Source organism: Phascolarctos cinereus, unplaced genomic scaffold (assembly GCF_003287225.1).
Source record: "Phascolarctos cinereus isolate Bilbo 61053 unplaced genomic scaffold, phaCin_HiC Scaffold_9;HRSCAF=440, whole genome shotgun sequence".
NCBI lineage: Eukaryota > Metazoa > Chordata > Mammalia > Diprotodontia > Phascolarctidae > Phascolarctos > Phascolarctos cinereus.
In genome coordinates this window covers 5,208,127-5,228,533 of record NW_027556402.1, presented here as the reverse complement: position 1 = coordinate 5,228,533, position 20,407 = coordinate 5,208,127, and the positions used below count along the sequence as shown (strand labels likewise).

General features: G+C 43.0%; 1 protein-coding gene across 5 annotated transcripts in view; it reads right to left on the bottom strand.

The window, feature by feature from the left end:
• Positions 1-20,407, bottom strand: part of NRG1 (neuregulin 1) — a 224,298-nt gene that overhangs the window by 44,258 nt on the left and 159,633 nt on the right. For 4 of the 5 annotated variants that reach the window (XM_078148157.1, XM_078148158.1, XM_021008321.2 and 1 more), the window contains one exon: positions 3,926-4,055. In XM_078148157.1, the coding sequence (XP_078004283.1) occupies positions 3,926-4,055 (130 nt within the window). Of the gene's footprint in view, positions 1-3,925; positions 4,056-12,689; positions 13,601-20,407 lie in introns of those variants that run through there. The other variant, XM_078148159.1, reaches the window with a different exon arrangement.

The window sequence follows — 20,407 nt, the reverse complement described above, 5'->3', positions numbered from 1 at the left end:
TCTTTGGTCAGCTGTACCAAGGGCAGGGTCACCAGGGCTTTAGCCAGGCACTGAGCTTCAGAGGTGCTACATTTAGCACTGAGCTTCCAGGGTGTTAACAACACTTGCAAAATGCAAGTAGCATAGAAATGACAAGTAAGGAGCACTTGGGCAGCCAGAATATTAGTTTAAACACAAAGCTAAGCTGTCAGCAGGTGGGCTGTGGCGCCCCAGGAACACTTTAAGGTTTTCCCCTTGGGCACAAGAAAGCCTAGTTACAAATCTGATGACGGTTCTTGAACTCCCCTGGTCTGGGCTGTAAGGACATCACCCAGAGAACCTTAAAGGAAGTTAGGTGAGGGCTACTGGCTCATGAAAGCCAATGCCTTTTGCTGCCTTTAGATGATCTGGAGAATTCACTCAATTAATACAGAAAAAAAATTGCACCAAAGGGATGAGAATTGTCAGGGTTCTCCTTCAACCCAAAAATCTGTCTCCAGAGTAATTTTCACTGTTGTTTTTTTTAACCTGGTAAATCCCCATGCAACCCTGGATCCGGGCCAACACACCATGGTGGTCTGTCCCAGTGCTGGCCACGCCAGTCGTCCACCTGCCCCCCCCCAGACACCTGAGGCTGAGGGGAACCAGAGAGAAGTCCTGAACAATGACCCAGCTTGGTGTTTCACAGGCCCACCTTCAGTCAGGAGCAAAGCTGCTTTCTACTGATGTGGTCAGTACCTCTGACAGATGGGCCATATGGAAAATATGAATTCACTAACAAAGCAGAAATATGTTCAGCAAGTGCTGAAGTTTATGTTTTCTTTTTTCCCCTCTAAGTGGTCTGGTGAAAAACATATCATTGTAAAATATGGCCTCTGATCTGCATGATGTAGAAGGCAGGGTATTAAGATCACATTTTGAAAAGCCCATAATTAGCACAGGAATTAGAATACAAATGAGAGGCTGTGTTTCTGTAGCCATTCTGAGTTCACAGTCTTATGACAGTCTTGGGAGGAGAGATGCAATTATGATTAGTCACATTTGTAAGTGAGGCAACTGAGGAGACAGAGAGAGAACTGGCATTGGAACCCAGGCATCTCCCAAATATAAGGCCACTGTTTCCCCCAAGAGCCTGCAACACCATCAAAGGCACCCTCTTCTGTTGGAAAAGGAAAGCCGCCCAGCACCACAAGCTAGCTGAGCTCCTAAGGAGGCATTTGTTTTGCATTTCAGGCAAACATGGGAAGGAAGGCCAACAGGCTGGGCAACCTTGGACAGGTTCCTGGCTCCTGTATTCTTATTGTCAAAGGAGGGGATCTGGCCCAGATGACCTCCAAGGTGTTTTGTTTTTGTTTAGTCAAGCCTGAACTCTTCATGACCCCATTGGGGGTCACTGGAGCGGTTTGCCATTTCCTTCTCCAACTCATTTAGAGATGAGGAAATTGAGGCAAGCAGGGTTAAATGATGCAGCCAGAGTCACAAAGCTAATAAGAGTCTGAGGCTGCATTTGAATTCAGGTTCTCCTGACTCCAGGGCCAGGGTTCTATCCTCTGTGCCACCTAGCTGCCCCTTCCCAGGGTTTAAGTAGAGGTCAAAATCCTGTGAGTGTTCTGTCAAGGCAAGACTTTGGAGCATCATTACAGGGCAGGGTCTCTGACTTTGAACTAAATATGGCCCATTGGTAACCATAGGAGATGCCCAGATGTCACAGACTCAGAGAATGCCCCAGAATCTGTTTCTAAGACATGGCTTGACATAGGGCAAGTCACCTGAACTAGCTCTTCCTTCACAGGATCTACCTAGACAGAGGCATGCTGTGAGCAGAGCTGAGCATATCTGTCTTTTGGCCTATTGTTCAATACCACCAGAATGCATGTAAGTTTCTAAACATCTTTCTCTATGCTTCCTTCATTTTAGAGGAGGAGGAGGGGGAGAAGGAGGAGGAGGAGGAGGAGGAGGGGGAGGAGGAGGAGGAGGAGATAGAACAGGATCTGAGGCTGGAACTCAGGTCTTCCTGACTCTGGGCTGTGCCCGTGTTTATGCATATCAGAGCCTGCTAGGATTAGATTGCCTTGTTTTATGGCTGAGAAAACTAAAGCCCACATGGTCTGGAAGAACCCTAGAACCCCCAGAACTCTGGAATGTCTTCTTCTTAGTCTGGTATTCTACTGCCAGGAGGAAGCTAGTGTAGATTTTTCCAAGGTCACACAGCTAAGCAGTGGCTAAGATAAAACCTAATTCTCTTTACTATCAACCCTCTGATTTTCCTACCGTCCATGTCTCTATATCTTTCTATAGCTATAGCAACATCTACTTCTCTCTATGTGTATGTTTGATATGATACTTTAAAGATTACAAAGCACTTTATAGACATTATGACTTTGATTACTGATTTCATTATTTGATGCTCCTTTATGTAAATAGTGTCTCTGCCTTCCTTTCCTTCGCTCGGCTAGCCCCACTCCCATTCAAACAAAATAAGTTTCCTTCTTTGAAAAGGTGCTGAAACAGAATTCTCTCATCACCTAGATGTTGATATTGAGTGATGGAGAAATGAGTTTGTTGACTTTTGTTGATTTTTTTCCCATCTGAAATGACTAATGATACTAGCAGAGAGTTATACCATGTAGAGATGGAAGGGACCTGGGTGATCATGTAATCCCCAGTGCCTCATTTTGCACATGGGGAAACTGAGGCCCATAGACCATTTTGTCCACATGTAATGTAAAGGCTTCAGTGACTGACGTGTGCACATCCAAGGTCCATTTCTAGGGCAATGACCCAGGGTTTCTTTATTTCCCTTCTTTTATTTATTTATTTGTAAGCTAAGATGGGAATTTCTACTTGGAATGGCACCCAGCACATACCTGATGTTAAGCCATTTGGATCAATACCTCTCCCTAAGTTTTAACAAATGATTGTCCTTCAAGTGACACCAGTGAAATATCTAGACATTTTCTTTTGCTTTCCTGAGGCACTGCCTGTCTTGAGCCACATCCTTCTAATTAGCTAATATTTACTGAGGGGAGGAGGGTAGACTCTGTCATCCTGCATTCCAAACAGGAACTGAAGTTTCCAAATGTAGCCCAGAATTATTTCTCAAATGAGTCTACAAGTTTGTGATTCTACATCATACTATAGGCACTGAATTAAATGAAATTAAATGTAAACAGCAGCTAAATGAGCTTAATTGTCTATATTGGTGTTTCATGTTGGCTCTAATCAAGCATTTAATTAAAAAGTGCATGGCCCAATGAAATCTCTGCATTTTCATAGGTGAAGTGTTAAGAGTAAATGATACATGTCCATCCCTTGTGTGAGGATGTTTTTACAAAGGGCATTCATTATCCCTCTTAGATAATTGGAGTGCTAATAAAAAGGGGTTGGTAAATAACCTTTGACAGTACATAAAATGGGCAGTACTCAATGGACTTCTGAAAGGTAGCCACTCAGCATGACCAACCTTTAAATTGATCAACCTTTTCATTTGAATTCTCTACAAAATCATTGTTACCCAATTTGGAAATTTGAAGGCTAATGAGCATGTTATCTTAGTGACATACACCTTGGCAGGAGAGCAGTATTCTAGCCATGTCACAAACATCGCCTGAGATGAAGCATGGTCAGTGGCACTGAGCTTACTTCACACACTGTACAAAAGCATGGCACCATCGGTCTCATGCTTTGGTCCTCTGGGGACTCTTCATCCTCATGTAAACACAAAGTGCCAACCAGAAGGGAAGAAATAAGCACACACAGCTTGGCCAGAAGGACTGGGGAAATGACCACCAGATGCAGGAACATTTACCCAAAGCCTGTCCCTCTAAACCACATGACCAAGCTGGCACAAGCAACTGCCAGACACAATATTCACTGGAAAGAAGGAAGCTCCTTCAGCAGCAGGGGCTGTGAAGGAAATCTTGAAAAGAGGGAAGCAGGATCTTACTTGCACGAGTATCTGGAGGGGTTTGATGGATCCTTCACTATGAAGCACTCTCCCCCATTCACGCAGAAAGTCTTATCCTTCTCAGCGCATTTGACGAGATGGCTCGTTCCAGCTGTGGATGTTGAGGTGGCTGGATGGGAGACAAAAGAGGGGGAAAAACTCACTTTCCTCAACCTCACTACAATCAGTCTTCTTGTTTCAATTCTATGGAATGAAAATTAGTAGCTTAAAAAAAATCTCGTGCCTCCTTGGTCTTCTTGTGTAATGAGAAAGGGAAGCACAAAATTTCTTGGTATAGTTAATGAGAACAGAAGAACTGGGACAAACATTGTCATACCCAACTTGATGACTAACCACACCTCTCCAACATGCCCCCTTTTCTCCTCTGAGACTGCTCCTCATTGGGAGAGATCCACATCATCTCACACCTGGATTATTGCAATAGCTGCTAGTGAGTCTGCCTGTCTCAAGCCTTTCCCCACTCCAATCCAATCATCATTCAGCCACGAAAGTGATTTTTCCTAAAGCATGGGTCCAAAGGTGTTAACCAACTACACAATAAATTCCAGTGGCTCTCTATTGCCTCCAGGATCGAATGCAAAATGCCCCATTTGAGATTCAAATCTCTTCATGACCTAGCCCTTACACCTTACTCCCCATCATGTGTTGGTGACACTGGCTTCCTTGGTGTTCCACAAACAGACATTTTATGACTTGGCTCCAGACACTTTTCTTGGGCTGCTCCCCATGTCTGGAATGCTCTCCCTCTCCTGCCCTGACTACTGACCTCCTTGGTTTCCTTTAAGTCCCCACTAAAATTTCATCTTCTAGAGGAAGCCTTCTCCAACCCCTCTTGATTCCAGCACCTTCCCTCTGTTAATTACTTCCTATTTGTCCTGTGTATAGCTTGCTTCATGTATATTTGCTTACATGTTGTCTCCCCTATTGGACTGTAAGCTCCTTGAGGGCAGGGATTGGCTCTTGCCTCTTTTTGTATCCCTAGTACTTAGCACAGTGCCTGGCACATGGCAGATGTTGAATGAGTGTTTACTGATTGATTGTTATTATTATCTGATGACTTGCCCAAGGTCAGATTGGAAGTATTTGTTAGAAGCAGAACTGGAGCCTAGGATTTGCTAACATCAGAGAGGAAGAGGAAAGGATCTGTTTCTCATGTTGAATGAACAGTGTCTGATTTACAAATAGGATCAAGTTAAAACTTGAAGAATCAGTAAAAAGTTCTGTCAAACAAAAAGCCTGCTCCCAAATGGAAAAACAGTGAAACAGCAAACCTCACGGGAGTCATTTCCTCAAGAACTTTGGAGAGGGCATCCATATCTAGATAGCAGGGGGTTGGGCTGGACACTTACAATGATCCCTTCCAGTTCTGTGATTCCCTAAGCCTATGCGCTAAGCTTCAAGTAATTAATGGTTTTGTTTTATTTAACTAATTAATGTTGGTTTGATTGGCTGGCTAAGGGTTGTCATTGGTCCAACTCCAGAATGCTGGGCCAGCGTGGTGGATTAAGGAGCAGCTGTTGCAGTGACATGCCCAACCCTTCAATGGGAGGGCAGCAGATGGACATATGGAGTCCAGTCCATTCCCAATGTGACCATCCAGCATAGAGAACCAATGGCGACCACGAAGTTAGGAGCAAAAACAATTGTACTATTTATACTGAAGTATAAAACCTACTGTTTACATGACACGTTTACATGATGCCATTTGCAAAGTGCTTCTGCAGATTATCTCATTTGAGCTTCTCAAAGACCCTATGAGGCAGGTAGTATAAGCCTTATCATGATCTCCATTCCAGCTGAGGAAACCAGGGCTCAGAGAGCTTAATTGACTGGGGGCCCATAGTCACACAACTAGCAAGTATCAGAGGAGAAATTTGAACCCAGGACTTCCTAACTCAGGCACAACTAGAACACCACATCTAGAGTCAGGAAGATTTGAGTTCCAATCTGGCTTCAGATACTTACTCACTGTGTCACCCTGGGTGAGTCATTTAATCCTGTTTGCCTCAATTTCCTCATCTGTAAAATCATCTGCAGAAGGAAATAGCAGATCACTCTATTATCATTGCCAAGTAAATGCCAAAAGAGGTCTCAAAGAGTCAGACATGACTGAAATGACTGAACCACAACCACCTGCCTAACACAAAACCTAGCCCTTGATCCGCTCTACCTTAATACCATCCATTAAGGATATTCTTCACTAATCTCAGAAATGTCATACTAAAAGTAAAAGAAAACACCCCTAATTGTCCAGTGTGTACCCACTATTGTAATTGTTAGCTTTCTACTTTCCTGCCTCCTACACCAGTTCTAGGGAGATAACAGAAAGAAAGTTGGCCTAGAAGTGTGGACCCCAAACTCAAAGCTTAACTCAATCATTAATAAATTGCATAATCAGGATTAATCAATTTGACTTCTCTGAAGTTTCCTCCTCAGTTGGTAAATGGGGATGTACCACTACCATGTTGTAAGCCTTATAGTGCTCAGAAAATGCCGTCTATCCCTCTTGTTCTGAGTTCTCAGAGCCTCTGGTCTCTTTCTTTACCTTCAATCTCTCTCCTTGTTTCCTTTTTTAAAATTCTTACTCCATGGTCTACTTATTAATGGATGTGACTTCTAACCTGGCTTCCTTCTCCCACACTGGCCTTGCTAATTGTGCTTGAGTATGGCTTCAGATTTTTCTGTCTGCCTAGGCCACATGATTCACAGGTTGAATAGTCATCCCTGAGATTACCCAAGACTTGAATTCTCTTCATTCAGGTCATTTCTGGGTCCATTTTTACTCCTCTTACCCTTTCTACTCAAACTGAGGAGGAAAGGGAGAAAAATAAACTTTGCTATTGGTTAAAATAGAATAAAGATTTTGATGGAAAAGGAAAAATGGAATGAAAGGTTGAGATGTGGAGGTGGTGGAGTGTGTGGGGGATTATTTGTGGATATCAAAGCAGACCAAGATTCCCATTACAACATTCATTTGGAAATGGTTCCATGGTCTATTTTTTGTGCCTTGTTGCATGTATCTTACAAAAGTAATTCAGTCTCCAAAAATGTCTACAAAACATGAAATAAAAATGGCAAAGGACATGGAGGAAAGAGATAATCCTCACTCTCCTTTTTCTTGTTTATATTGTAATGTATATATCAGAAATGGGGATGGGGTGGGGATGGGATTTGTGCAGCTTGGTCTGTAAACTCCTGGGACAGATAATATTTCTGTAATGATGCACACAGTTATAATCTCCTTGTCTCAAGATTCATCTCTGTAAGTGCTGCAAATTGCATGTTTATTCATTCTTACCAAATATTAGAAAGGGAAAGTATCAGGTTCAATCATCTATTTGATAACAGGCAATGATGGATATTCTTCCATGGGATTAAAAAAAAAAAACCTGCCCCATGCAGTTTGCATTCCATTAGCACTTGCTCCCTTTGATGAAAAATGATTGGGTTATAAGATTATAGATTTGGAACTGGAAGGAACCTTAGACATAGGATGAGTCCTTGTGATTCATTCTTGGTCCAGAAAAAGGCATTTGAATGCCCAGTAACCACGCAGTTTAGCATGCATGGCAGGTTGCTTAGCTATTCTTTTCATAGCTCGGTAGTAAGTGCTGTATGTCTCTTTCTGAACGAACTTTGTTTTAGCAGAGTACAAAAATAAATTCTCCGTATAAATCATACAGACCAGCTGTGTGCAGGAAAGAGACACATTGGGCCTATTTTTCATGTTCTTTCCAACTATTTTAAGAATAGCATCATATTGGCCAAGAAAGAGGAATGTTTTTTTTAATGGGAAGACCATGAAGGGTCCTTTATCTAACCCTTTGAAATAAGACTATCTTTATTTGATTCCTAGTGGAATATAGTTTCTTATGAAGCTCTGATGGGTAACTCCCTTCTTTCAGAGAGAGCTCAGACTATGACTGGGTTCCCAGAACCTCTGACAGTGAACTGAGGAACATTTGGTGAAAACAAAGCCAGAGCTTTCTCCAGCAGCATGTCAGCTAAAGAACCATGGAGGCTGATCCCAGAATCAGAAAGCAGCATTGAACCTCCAACTGAGGCCAGGGATGCACTATATGATGCCAGGAACTCAGAACCAGTTGCTAAGGTCAGAGACATACTGTCACTGTGGGTCACTCCTGGCTAGGGATGGTGACATATGGGCCTTTCAGATTTCCACCATGATTCTTTCTACTCCTTACAGTTTGGCAGTGAAAAACCTAATCAGGCCTATTTTTTTTCAGGTATTATCCCTTCTCTGCCTCCAATATACAAGCTACACAGCGAAATCACCCGGAAATCATAGACCTGGACAACACAATCTTTGTTTCCCTCCTTCTTTTAATTCCATTTGGAAACATTCTCTGTCTTTGAGGGAGAACTATCACTATGGACATGCCAGAGGGAACCCAAGAAGACATTCATTAGTAAACTCTAGGTGACAATTAAGAAAACTGAGCTTATTCAATACATAATGACCGTGCTCTCCATTTTACCTCCACACCCTGAAACTTCATTTCTGTGGCAAGGACACTCACGCTTTGGGAGGTCCTCATTTCCCCCTCTTTGCTTCCCTGGTTCCCTTCAAGTCTCAGCTAAAATCTCAACTTCTCTAAAAAGTTTCTTCCAATCCCCCTTAATGCTCATACCTTCTTTGCTTGGTTATTACCAATCTAGTCTTCATATTATATATATGAACACACACACACACACACACACATATATACATACACACATGCATACATATATATGTACTTGTTTAAATGTCCCCCCTCCAAGACTAAGCTCCTTGACAATAGAGACTGTCTTCAGGTTTTTTGTGTGTCTCCAGGGCCTGGCACATAGGTAGCACTTCATAAATGCTGGTTGATCAACTAACTGTGTTACCTTGAGACAAGTGATAAATATTTTAAGATTAAATGTGTCTTTCCATGACAAGTGTCTAGCACAGTGCCTTGCACACAAAAGAGTCTTCATAAATGCTTATAGGATTGAATAGGAAACTCAGAATATAAAATTATAGGAAGGGATCTTTGAAATATAGTTCAGGGGTTATTAACAAGTCCATGAACTTTTATTTTTAAAAAAATGTCTTTCAAAATACGTTCTTTTTTATTCTATGTATTTTATTTTATACATTTAAAAACATTCTGAGGAGTCCCTAAGCCTGTCAAAGAAGTCCATGACATGAGAACAGATTAAGAACCCCTGATCTAGTTTATGCACCAGCTTTTCAGAATGGGAAACTGAGGCCTAGATGCATGAAGTGATTTATTTGCCCAGGATCACAGGTGTGGCAGGAACAATGTCTCAAATGGCCTTGCCTGATCAGACAGGGCCTGATTTTCCATACCCAACAAAAGGTTAGGTTAGTTTTTTGATTTTTGGGGGGGAGGGGAAGGTACTTAAACCATCCTCAAAATCGAATCGGACCATGGGACTAATGCTCAAACCACAGACAGATTCCTGGAGGACCAAAGACACATGTCCGTGGCTGAGATGTCAGAACCTCTTCCCCTTTGCTCGGGATACTTATATAATCAACACAGAAGCAGGAGAGCCAGGTTCAACTGGATCGATGATATATCCTTATGCAGTATCCTTTCCAGGCTAGGACTCAGTAGACTTTCTTTTGTTAACTGCTCAATGATTTAAGAGTGCCTCACTCCATTTGAGTACTGAATGTTTACCATTTGATCAGCCACCAAATGGCAAACTTGCACTTCTGACCCAGGTCTGCCAATTCCGAACCCAAGGCTCATACCGCCATAGTGCCTTACTTTATTATTTTCATTATGTTTCCTGCCTGTCTAAAAAATGTTAAGACAGCTTTACTTGGTATGTTTGGAGCTTATCGTAAGACTGGGAAAAATTCAGTTGTACATGGGAATGGATTTGACTAACGGCATCTCCCTTGACCTACTGGCTTGCCTCGTTATAGGATATAGGTCTGTATCATGGTGGAATTAGGAGCCTAAGCCCATTCTACATATAAGAAAAAAATAGACAGGAATAGCTGCTCTCAGGTGGTGGGGTGAGGGAGGGGGACAGGCATATAGGTAGGACATCATGGGAAAGGAATACCTGGAATAAACAGGGTCTAGTAAGTGACAGGGAACTGCTTATTTGCCAGGAAGCATTTAAGGAAGACTGATGTATATAATATGGTGCCTGGCACATAGTAAGCGCTTAATAAATGCTTATTTGTCTAATAAATACTTTACCTATCTGTAGCTTATACATCACTGCCATTCAAAATTGGGTGGAGATTCTACTTGAGTTTGGACCCAAAGTATAATGTGAAAATGATTAGATATGGGTGGGGAGTTGGAGGCGGGGGAATAGTGACTGTGGAAGATGGACCAGGGCAGAGGAAGGGAAGAAGGTCACTTGCATGGATATGGGGTGCTACTGAATATCTTAGGTATCTATAAGGATCTGAGTGCACAGTGGGGCTACATTCCTGGAGGTCAAATACAACTGTGGAAAAAACCTATATCACAGGTTACTGTAGAATCCCAGGGACCATCATTACCAGAGTGGGTGAAAACTCATAAACTCTAAGTTTTAGACCAGGATTTGGGTTGACAGTGAGATGACATTGCAATGGCTCTGGGTGGAAATGAACCAAGAAACGCACACTACACTGGGTCCACATGCTTAGAATAAGCTTCTTGGATCCCTCCATACCGTGGACAGCATAAGGTGAGTACAGACAAACAGCGGACATTTACTTCTTTGTAGCACTTCCATTCATTGATTCATTCATTCACTCATTCAATCATGTTTATTGAGAACTGATTAAATCTTGGCTAGGCATTGAACTCATCTGTGCTCTGGGAAGCATCCCACTCTATGGGCCTGCTGCCATTGGACTTACAACTTCAACATTGGACCGTGAGCTACCAAGCCTGTTGTTGCTGTGATATGACTATGACTAAATGTCTTACTCTCTTTTGCTTTTAAGTAAGGAGAGAAATACTTTATCTTGTTCTGCTTTTTGGAAGGAGAACTACTGCACATTTGAGAGGAAATGTGGTATAATGGGGGGCAGCTAGATGGCGCAATAGTGGATAGAGTGCTGGACTGAAGTTCAAATCTGGCCTCAGACACTTACTAGCTGGTGACTCTGGACAAGTCACCATCCCTGTTTACCTCCATTTCCTCATCTGTAAAACGAGCTGGAGAAGGAAATAGCAAACCACTATAGCATCTCTGCCCAGAAAACCCCAAGTGGGGTCCTAAAGAGTCAGAAATGCCTGAAAGATGACAACAACAATGAAAGAGCATAATGAAGAATAGACTAGTGGACTGAGGCAGCCAGACCACAGGTTTATATTTCACCCTTGATACTGACAAGCTCTGTGACTCTGGGCAAGTTACTTAACCTCTGGGAGAAGGAGCTCCCTCATCTGGAAAATGGGGAGAATGGTATCCTTAATACCCACCTCACAGGGTTTCTGTGATGGTCAAATGAGACAATGAGCTTAATATACTTGGGAACCTGTGAGTGATCTTTAAATATCAGCTATGATTATGATGATCATGAATGTCTGAGCCCCTGCTAGAAGACCCACCATGTTAATTCTTTTTTTTTTTTATTAGGCAATTGGGGTTAAGTGACTTGCCTAGAGTCCCACAGTGTCAGGTGTTTGGTCTGAGGCCACATTTGAACTCAGGTCCTCCTGACTGCAGGGCCGGTGCTCTATCCACTGCACCATCTAGCTGCCCCATTTTTTGTTTTTGTTTTATAGGCAATTGGGGTTAAGTGACTTGTCCAGGGTCACACAGCTAATTAAGTATCAAATGTTGGTCTGAGGTCGGATTTGAACTCAGGTCCTCCCGACTTCAGGCTGGTGCTCTATCCACTGCACCACCTAGCTGCCCCTCACCATGTCAATTCCAAACAGAATCATGAATGTATAGAGCCAGCCTGACTGCATCAGCTGCAATGGTGTTAACATTTTCAACTCTCTGCTCTGCTTAAAGGTTAAAGTAGAAAACCTTAAACATACTGGAAACATTAACAAAATCTGAAGTATGCAATGATTGACTCTCTGATTCTTCCAGGTCACTCAAGTGAAAAGACGCTTAAAAGAAATGTTCTGATTTGGGTTAGACTGTGCTTAAAAAGAGAAGGTTGGAGAAAATCAAGGATCTTCTACGTGCAATAAGTTTGCACTTGTCTTTGAGAACAAATCCACTATTTTAAACCTCCCAGCCCAGCCTAATTTGCAGATTAGAGAAATTAAGCTTCTTTCTTTCACAGCCAAAAGCTGTCTCCTACAGTGACTGAAGACCTCCAAAGCTACTCCCAGTTTCTGGACATTTCTACTAAACACAGCTCAAAAAAACAATTCCTGCCAAAGCTCTGGCTTTTGGTGTGTTTGTTTTCAAGAGCCCTTGCCTTATCAGTACAGCAGACAGCTGTGCTGGAGCAGAGCCATTCCCCAGCCGGAGCCCCAGGGAATCAGGCATTGGAACCCTGTGACAATGGGCAGTGGCCACTCTTGCAATGCTTCTGGGTCCCTGGGTCCAAGAACTTGGACTGTCCTGAGGAGCATGGATTCTCATCCACATGGCTCATGATCACTTATCGAATGCAACTGAATGGATGTGAGGAAAAGTTACTGAAATAGTAGCTTATGACACTTTAGTCTGAATTGACTAGTTTTATATTTCTATGCACAAGCTATGCACTGTCCCTACACAATTGCCCCAATCTTTCTTGGTAGCTTACCTTCAAGATCTGTGGTGGCTATGTGTTCCGACACAGGGAAATGCATGTTGTCCTGCTCTCGGGTGTCTCTTAATAGAGAGAGTATTACCCAACTGCTCTGCTTCCTTGGGTTACGGAGTCTCCAGAATCAGTCACCAAGGATGAGGGGGAGGACCACTGGGGAAATTCGTGGAGGATACGGGTGAGCTCCCTTCTCCTGTGGCTCTACAGCAAGAACTTTCCAGCCCAACAGAGGAGCCTCAGCTCTGTCTGCTGCCTGGTTTCTGCAGATGCCAGCAGGACTTCGGGTGCCCAGAATGACAGAAGAATGATCAGGCCTCCAGAGGACAGGAAGTACAGTGCCAGGCTTAAAGCCACAGAAGAAAGAATGCTCTATCTGCTGGCATACAGCTTGGCAGGCAGGAGCATGGAAATGAAAAGAAGAATCCTTGACTTCTTCCCAAAAGGAAGAGCTGATGAGAGGAGAAAAGACAGCTGTGGCAGGCTTGGGGCTCCCTGAGTCCATACTGGTAATTATAGCAGCCGACATGGTCACCAGACCTTAACATCACTAATCTCCAAGGAGGAAGGAGGGGCAGAAGGGACCCTTCCAGTTCAATAGCCCAACCAGAAGCCTTCCCCACATGGAGCATGAAGCGAATGCATTCTCTAAGCAGAATGCTTCTCCCCACAGGTGAAGATGCTCTGGTAGACGACAAGAAGCAAGTCCTCACACCAGGCTGCCAAACGTGCCCACTCTCTGCACAGTCCTGGCTCCTCTCTCTCGACTAGCTGAGGGACTGGAGACAGATCACTCTCTGAGCCTCTCTTCCTGTAGCTGTCAAATGGGCATAGTAAGACCCAGCCTACCTGCCACACGGGACACAGGAGGAGAAAGAGCAATGGGGGTAAAGGTAACAAAAACCCTTTGAAATCAAACTGACAATGTAAACTGTCAGCAGGAATTCTTAACCTGGGAACTAATGACCTTTTAAAAAATACAATTGTTCTAGCCTCAGATTTTTACAATCTAGCCAATAGCTCACAGATGCTTACATTCCTTAAGAGTCTGGCTAACATGGCGGATCTTTAATAAACCTTGTTTTTGGCTGAAAAAAAATTACAATTGTATTTCAATATAATTGGTTTTCTTTGTAATTTATCTTATGCATTTAACATCACGATTCTTAGAAGGAGTTCATAGGCCTCAGCAGGCTACTCCACGGGGTCCATGTAACACAGCAGACAGAGCACAGGGCCTGGAGTCAGGAAGACACATCTGCCTGAGTTCAAATCTGGCCTATCTGTGTGATCCTGGGCAAGTCACTTAACCCTGTTTGCTTCAGTTTTCTCACCTATAAAATGAGCTGGAGAAGGAAATGGCAAACCACTTCAGTATCTTTGCCAAAAAAATCCCAAATGTGGTCACCAAGAATCAGACATGAATGAAATGACTGAACAATGGGGAAGGAACTGGATGAGGTGGTCCCTAGGGCATCTTACAACTCCATACTTATGGCTGATCTTTTCATCCTGAGTTTCCAACTCTCTCAGGTGAAGGCCTAGGTTTTCCTTAATGTCCTTTTCAGATCAAAGAGTTCTAGCCCAATGAGTCCCAATTAATTCTTCTCTTCAGGCTCTGCTTTCTCCTCTATAAAATAAAGGGATTGGAGACAATCTCTGAGGACTCTTCAAACTCTGCATCTCATTGCGGATCTCTGGTTCATATTTTGCCCTTAATCTTCTGTCTCATAGGACCACCAATGGCTCTCCATTGCATCCCCAAACGAAGTCCATCTTTGTTTGTTTGCTTTACAAATGACCACATTCCCAAAGACCAAAGAAAATATGTTGAGACCAATTATTTACACCATTCATGAGACCAACAAATATTTATCAAGTAACTATGCTAGGCACAGTGTGGGATAAGAGGGGCATGGGCCCTAGCCTCAAGCCATTTGTACGTTAGATGGGAAGCTGAATGCCAAAGTTGTCTTTGTAACCCATCCTAGTACCATGCCTGACATATAGTAGGCACCTGAAAAATACTTTCTTAATTAAAATCAATTGGATTGGGTTACAAAGGGGTTCACTGAGGGCCAAACATTAAATCTCAGGACCCATAACATCTGAGGGATCATTTATTAAACATCCATTACTTGATTTCAATTTTTTTCTAATTCTATTTTTAGCTTTTTTAATTGAATTTCTAAATTCTTTCTCTCCAGCTCCTCCCCCTGTCATTGAGAAGGCAAACAATGATATTTATTATATACGTGAAATCAGGCAAAAGATGCATTAGCCATGGCACAAAAAAAGCAAGAAAAATGAAGTGAGGGAAATTATGCTTCAGTTTGCACTCAGAGTTTATCAATTCTCTCTCCAGAGGTGGACCACATCTTTCATCATGGATTCTTTGGAATCGGCATGAATCATTGTATTGATCAGAGTAGCTAAGTCTTTCATAGTTGACCATATTATAATATTGTTGTTACTTTATACAATGCTCTCCTGGTTCTGCTCACTCCATTCTGCATCAGTTCACATAGTCCTTCCCATGTTTTTCCAAAACTATCCTGCTCATCATTTCTTATAGCACAATAGGATTCCATGAAACAGCCTTTTCAGAGAGAAATGGAGCAAAAGATATGTATGGCTCTCTGGGCATTCAAAGAGGGATCACAGATGAAGAGAGAGCCTTTTAGAAGCAGCAGGGCCAATGTATGAAAAGACAGGGAGGGTCATCCAGAAATGTTACTGGTCCTTGTCTCTTCAGGAGCCTACCTCCTCCCTTCCTGCACTTGAGAGACATCTTTAACAGGAGAGAGAGCCAGATACACGATTGCTCCAAAGTCATTGTTGTTATCTATACGAAGGGCAGAGCAAGAGGTTTACTTTTTTCTAAAAGTATTTTCTTTTGGGAAATGTTAGAAATAAGCACCTGATGGAAAATAGAAGGACTTTGGATTTTTTTTTTTATTTTAGGACTTTGGATTTGGAGCTGGAAAGAGGCTTAGAGGTTATCTAGTTTAACATGCCTTAGTATAAAGATGGGGAAACTGAAACACAGAGGTAAAGTTTGTCTCATTTAAGATGTTTCAGTTTGTCTCATGTCTGCCTACCAGAGGGAATGAAGATAATTACATTGGTAAGTTGGAAATTGAACTGCTTTACGTCAACAAGCATTCATTATGTGCTTATCAAGACAATAGCTAAGTCATCTTCTTCATCATCATCATCATTTCAAACATTATATAGCATTTTAAAGTTTACAAAGTATTTCATATATCTTATTTTATCCTCACAACAATCCTGATCTTATTATCCTCATTTTACAGATGAAGCAACTGAGGCAGGCAGAGGGTAACATGTCAAAAGTCTCACAGCTAGAAAGTGTGAGGCAGAATTTGAACTCGGAGCTTCCTGACTCTTAAGTCCAGTTCTCAAGTGGCTGTGCCATATATGCTGATCACCGTGCAAAATGTTGGGGATATGGAGAATAGGGTGGGGTAATGGAAAGGAAGGTCTCTTCCATCTCTCCATCTCCTTCCCTCCCCTCCCGTCTCTTCCTCTTCTTTTCTCTCTGTCTGCCTCTCTCTTCCTCCCCCTTCTCTTTGTCTGTCCCTGCCTCCATCTTTCTCTACTTGCCCTCAGTGTTTCTCTCCTTCCCCTGAATTCCCCCTGCTTTCCACCACAGCTCCTTTCTGCCAACCCTGCAGCCTCACAGATGATCAGCATACCAGGGAAGTACTCTTACTCAGGAGGAAATGAGTTGTGATGTGTGGTTTCTAGATAAAATCCTTTTGGTGCCTTGTTCGGAGAAACCACAATATGCAAAACTGGATCTGAACCTACACAGAGGAAATTAGACATGGGCCCCGGCCTTTCCAAACTGCAGAAATCACTTCATATTACACAAGACTGACGTCAGTCACGTCTTCCCGCTGCCTTTGTGGCTCCCACCCAACCTTCTAAGATGCTGTTGAAGCACTCTCCACTTTGCAGAATGGCCACCTTGGGGCAGAACTAGGTGTGCCCCAGGCCAGCCCAGCCCCCAAATGAAACTGTTAGTAAATGGCAGGGGTGGGGGGAAATAGAGGAAAAGCCAAAAAGAACAATAAGCACTGGCCTGACATGTTGCTCTGTTCAAGGCTCCTATTTTCCTACAGTTCCCAGGGGCTCCTTGCTCCCAAGTCTCTGGCTGCACAGTCCAATCCCCATTCTGAAGCTGGAGAAGGTTTGAATCACTAGAACTTTAAAAGCCTTAATATAAGATTCTATATCACTAAAGAATAGAGGAGAAATCTTATATTTAGGCCCAATTCTCTAATTGGAGTTCCCATGTCACCACTCTGGACATGCCTACAACAAACTGGAGGCATCCAGGCGTACACATTAGTAGTCTTGTAATTTTGACTGTGGCCCAGGTTTTGTTTCCACAAACCAGAACCATAGAAAGGGAGTGCCCTTACTAGCACAGTATAGATGTGTACATTGGCCCTGAACCAAAAGGACGACTTTCCCAGACTCTATGCCCTGGAACTGGCTTCAGTGACAGATCAGCAGCAGTGGACACCCAGGTTGCATTATCATCCTTCTAAAGAGAGGGAAACCATTACCTCCCAAGGTAGCCCATTGCACTCTGGGCCAGCTTTAAGTTTTATTCCGTTTTTCCTGACACGCCTGAACTGGCTTCACTACAACTGCTACCCAAAGCATCTAGGTCTGCCCTCTGGGGCCCTCTTCTCCATGCAGTCCTTCAGTTACTCAAAGACTGTTAGAATTTCCTCACACTTGAGGCCTCTCTTTTTCAAGAAGCCCTTGACTGTTTCACGGCAGGACATTTGTGATAGCCACTCTCCTCCCAAATCTCATTAGAGTGGAGTGGGCAGGAAGGCACGGGCATTGGGCAAAGTGAAAACACAAATGTACTATGAGAGAAGATCACGAAGCAGTCACTAAGCTGCCAAACCTTCATGAAGAAGGGAGGCACTTGACTTTGTCTACAGAACAGCCTGTCACCAACAGCAACTTTCCCTTCAGGAAATTAGAGACCTCTGATAAAATTAATCTGATAATTCTTTTTTCTCTGAAAACCAAGGAGATCCCAAGGAGGGATCCGGTTGTCTCTTGAAAGATCTGTCAAGGTGGGCAACGTTAAAGTTCCCAAGTGGCTTTACAAATACAATCTCATTTTACCGTCATGACAATCCTGGGAGGTAGGTGCTATTATCACCTCCATATTCCAGCTGAGGGATCTGAGAAAGACAGAAGTCAAGTGGCTTGTCCAGGAAGCTAGAAAGCATCAGAGGCCATCAGACCTTCCTCTGTTCACTCACTGTAACTCTTAGATGCCTGAGCAGAAGGATGTGTGCGATTTTTGATAGCTTCATTTTCCACTGGATGCCAATGCCTGACTTTACACATCTTTGTACTCTTATGTAAGGAGCTACTCCAAGGACCTAAAGAATGAAACCAAATGACCAAGTGATTCTTTTTCAACAGTCAGGCAAGGAGTTGGAACTAAGTGGAAAAAGAAGAGACATAATAATTGAACCAATCCACCCCATTAACCAACTTGTTCTTCACGGCTGCTGCACACTGCTCCTCATAGGAAAATATCTCTATTAGTCTGACAGAGCTCAGAGGACCCAGGGACTCAATCTGCCATGTGGCTTCAGCTAGAGGATCGAGCCACCCAGTTACTCGACTTCCATTTGTCTCTTTCTGGAGCAGGTGGATTTCATTCCTGTGCAACGGTACTCAAGGATTCCCTCTCTGAGCTCCTTCCCTTAGTAGAGATGCCTCTTACATCTTCTACTTCCTCAACGAGAAAGCCTAGGAGCTGAAGGAAGCAGGAGTGGGTGCTATGGCTAGTTATTTGGTTGTGAAATGGCCCCCGTCATCCTTCCTGGCTGCCATTCCCCAGACCACAGCACTGTTTAGGACTGGCTACAAGCTTCGGGGAAAACGGTTAAGATGTAGAAATGTGACTTTTCCCATTGGTGCCCTTCAGATTTCTTCTTTCTAACCATTCATCCTCTAAAATATCTTAGAAAGACAATCCCAACTGGAAAAAAGGGCAGGGTGTAATTGATCTACATGGCCAATATTTTAATGGAAAGGGCCAAATAATTTCATTTGTAAAAAAAGCCCAATTATCTCCTATCTCAAACTTCAACTTCCCTATCCAGTATTTCTTTTTCCCAGCATTCCTGAAAGAGAGATGCTACTTGTCAATGGATTTGCCGAATACGGGCATCTCATTTCGCAGTAATATAAGCAAAGGTCCTGAACTTCTTGTATGATGGAGTTCTTTGGCTATCTGGTGTAGTCTATGGACCCTGCTTTCGTATAGGATTACAAAGGAAATCCATTACATTGAACTACAGATGTATTTTTCTCACATCCAGGTTCATATGGATCTCCTGAAATGCCCCTAGACACCCAGATTAAGAACTCCAAGGTATGCTATAGGAGTAAGAAAACAAAAACTCTTAGGGTTGAGACCTGGGCACTTTTAGGAATTCTGAAACTGCTGCTTGCTTTTAGTGTTAACAAGGAACAATAGCACTGAACCCTGAGCCCATCTGCAAGCCTTTTGGCTGTTGCTGACTAGTCCAAAGCCAGAAGCAAGGGAACATTCATTGACCCAGGGCTTTTATTAGGACACTAATAATAGGTACTTATTCTCTGCAGCCTCCACCCTCCACACATCCACACCTGACATCAGATGCCAGAGTTTGCAGAGGCAGCCATTCAGCATAGGTGGCCCATAACTGACCTAAGAGTCACTTTTAGAAAGAAGATTTAAAAAAATAAAAATTGGCTAGGGAGATGGTGGGAAGGGAGAAGTAGAAAGTGAGAGCTTCCTTAACCTGGGGTCTGTGAACTTTTAAATACAGTGTGCTAACTGAATTTCAATGGCCTTGATTTCCTTTGCCCTGCTATGTATTTTATTTTACACATCTAGAAACGTGATTCTTAGAAGGGGACCCTAGTCTTCACTGGACTGCCTGTCAAAGAGGTCCAGGATGCAAGAAAGAGTAAGAAGCCCTGTGTTTGAGAGTCAGCGGTAGGGGATGACTAATTCTCTGAGCCCCTAGTTAGGACCCTTTCATACTTTTTGCAGGAAGAACAAGGCAAGCCTCCAATCTTGGGGGACAGTCAGTCAATGAACCAGGATTTACAAATATATCATCACATATCTCCAACTTGGGGGTCAGGATGTATGTGAGGGGGGAGGCATGAGCATGAAAATAATGTAAATAGCTAGCAAAGTGCTTTATGTATGTTATCTCACTTGATACAACCCTGTGAGGTAGGGGTTATTATTAGCCCAATTTTACAATAAGGAGACTGAGGCAGAAGGAGATTAAGTGACTTGCTTAGGCTCATACAAGTAAGTAAGTGTCAGAGTTAGGATTTGAACTCAGGTCTTATTGACCCCATCCCAATGATCAGTTTGATTACAAACCCAGTGGGGGTCAAGCCCCACCTCCTACTTTAGTGACTACTGCTTTAGATCCTTGGGCTACCAGTTAAAATAACAATAATATTCAGCTACCTGGAAAACTGAGTGAACTGGGGAAAATCCCATTCTGCAAACAAAGCAAAAAGCAGTGTGGACAAGTCTGCTTGGTATTTCATAGTGAGGGGAATGGTAAAGTTTGATTTCCTTTGGTTCACTGTGTATCCTTAAGAAGCATGGTGCTGAGGAAGGAACGCTGGGTTTGAGG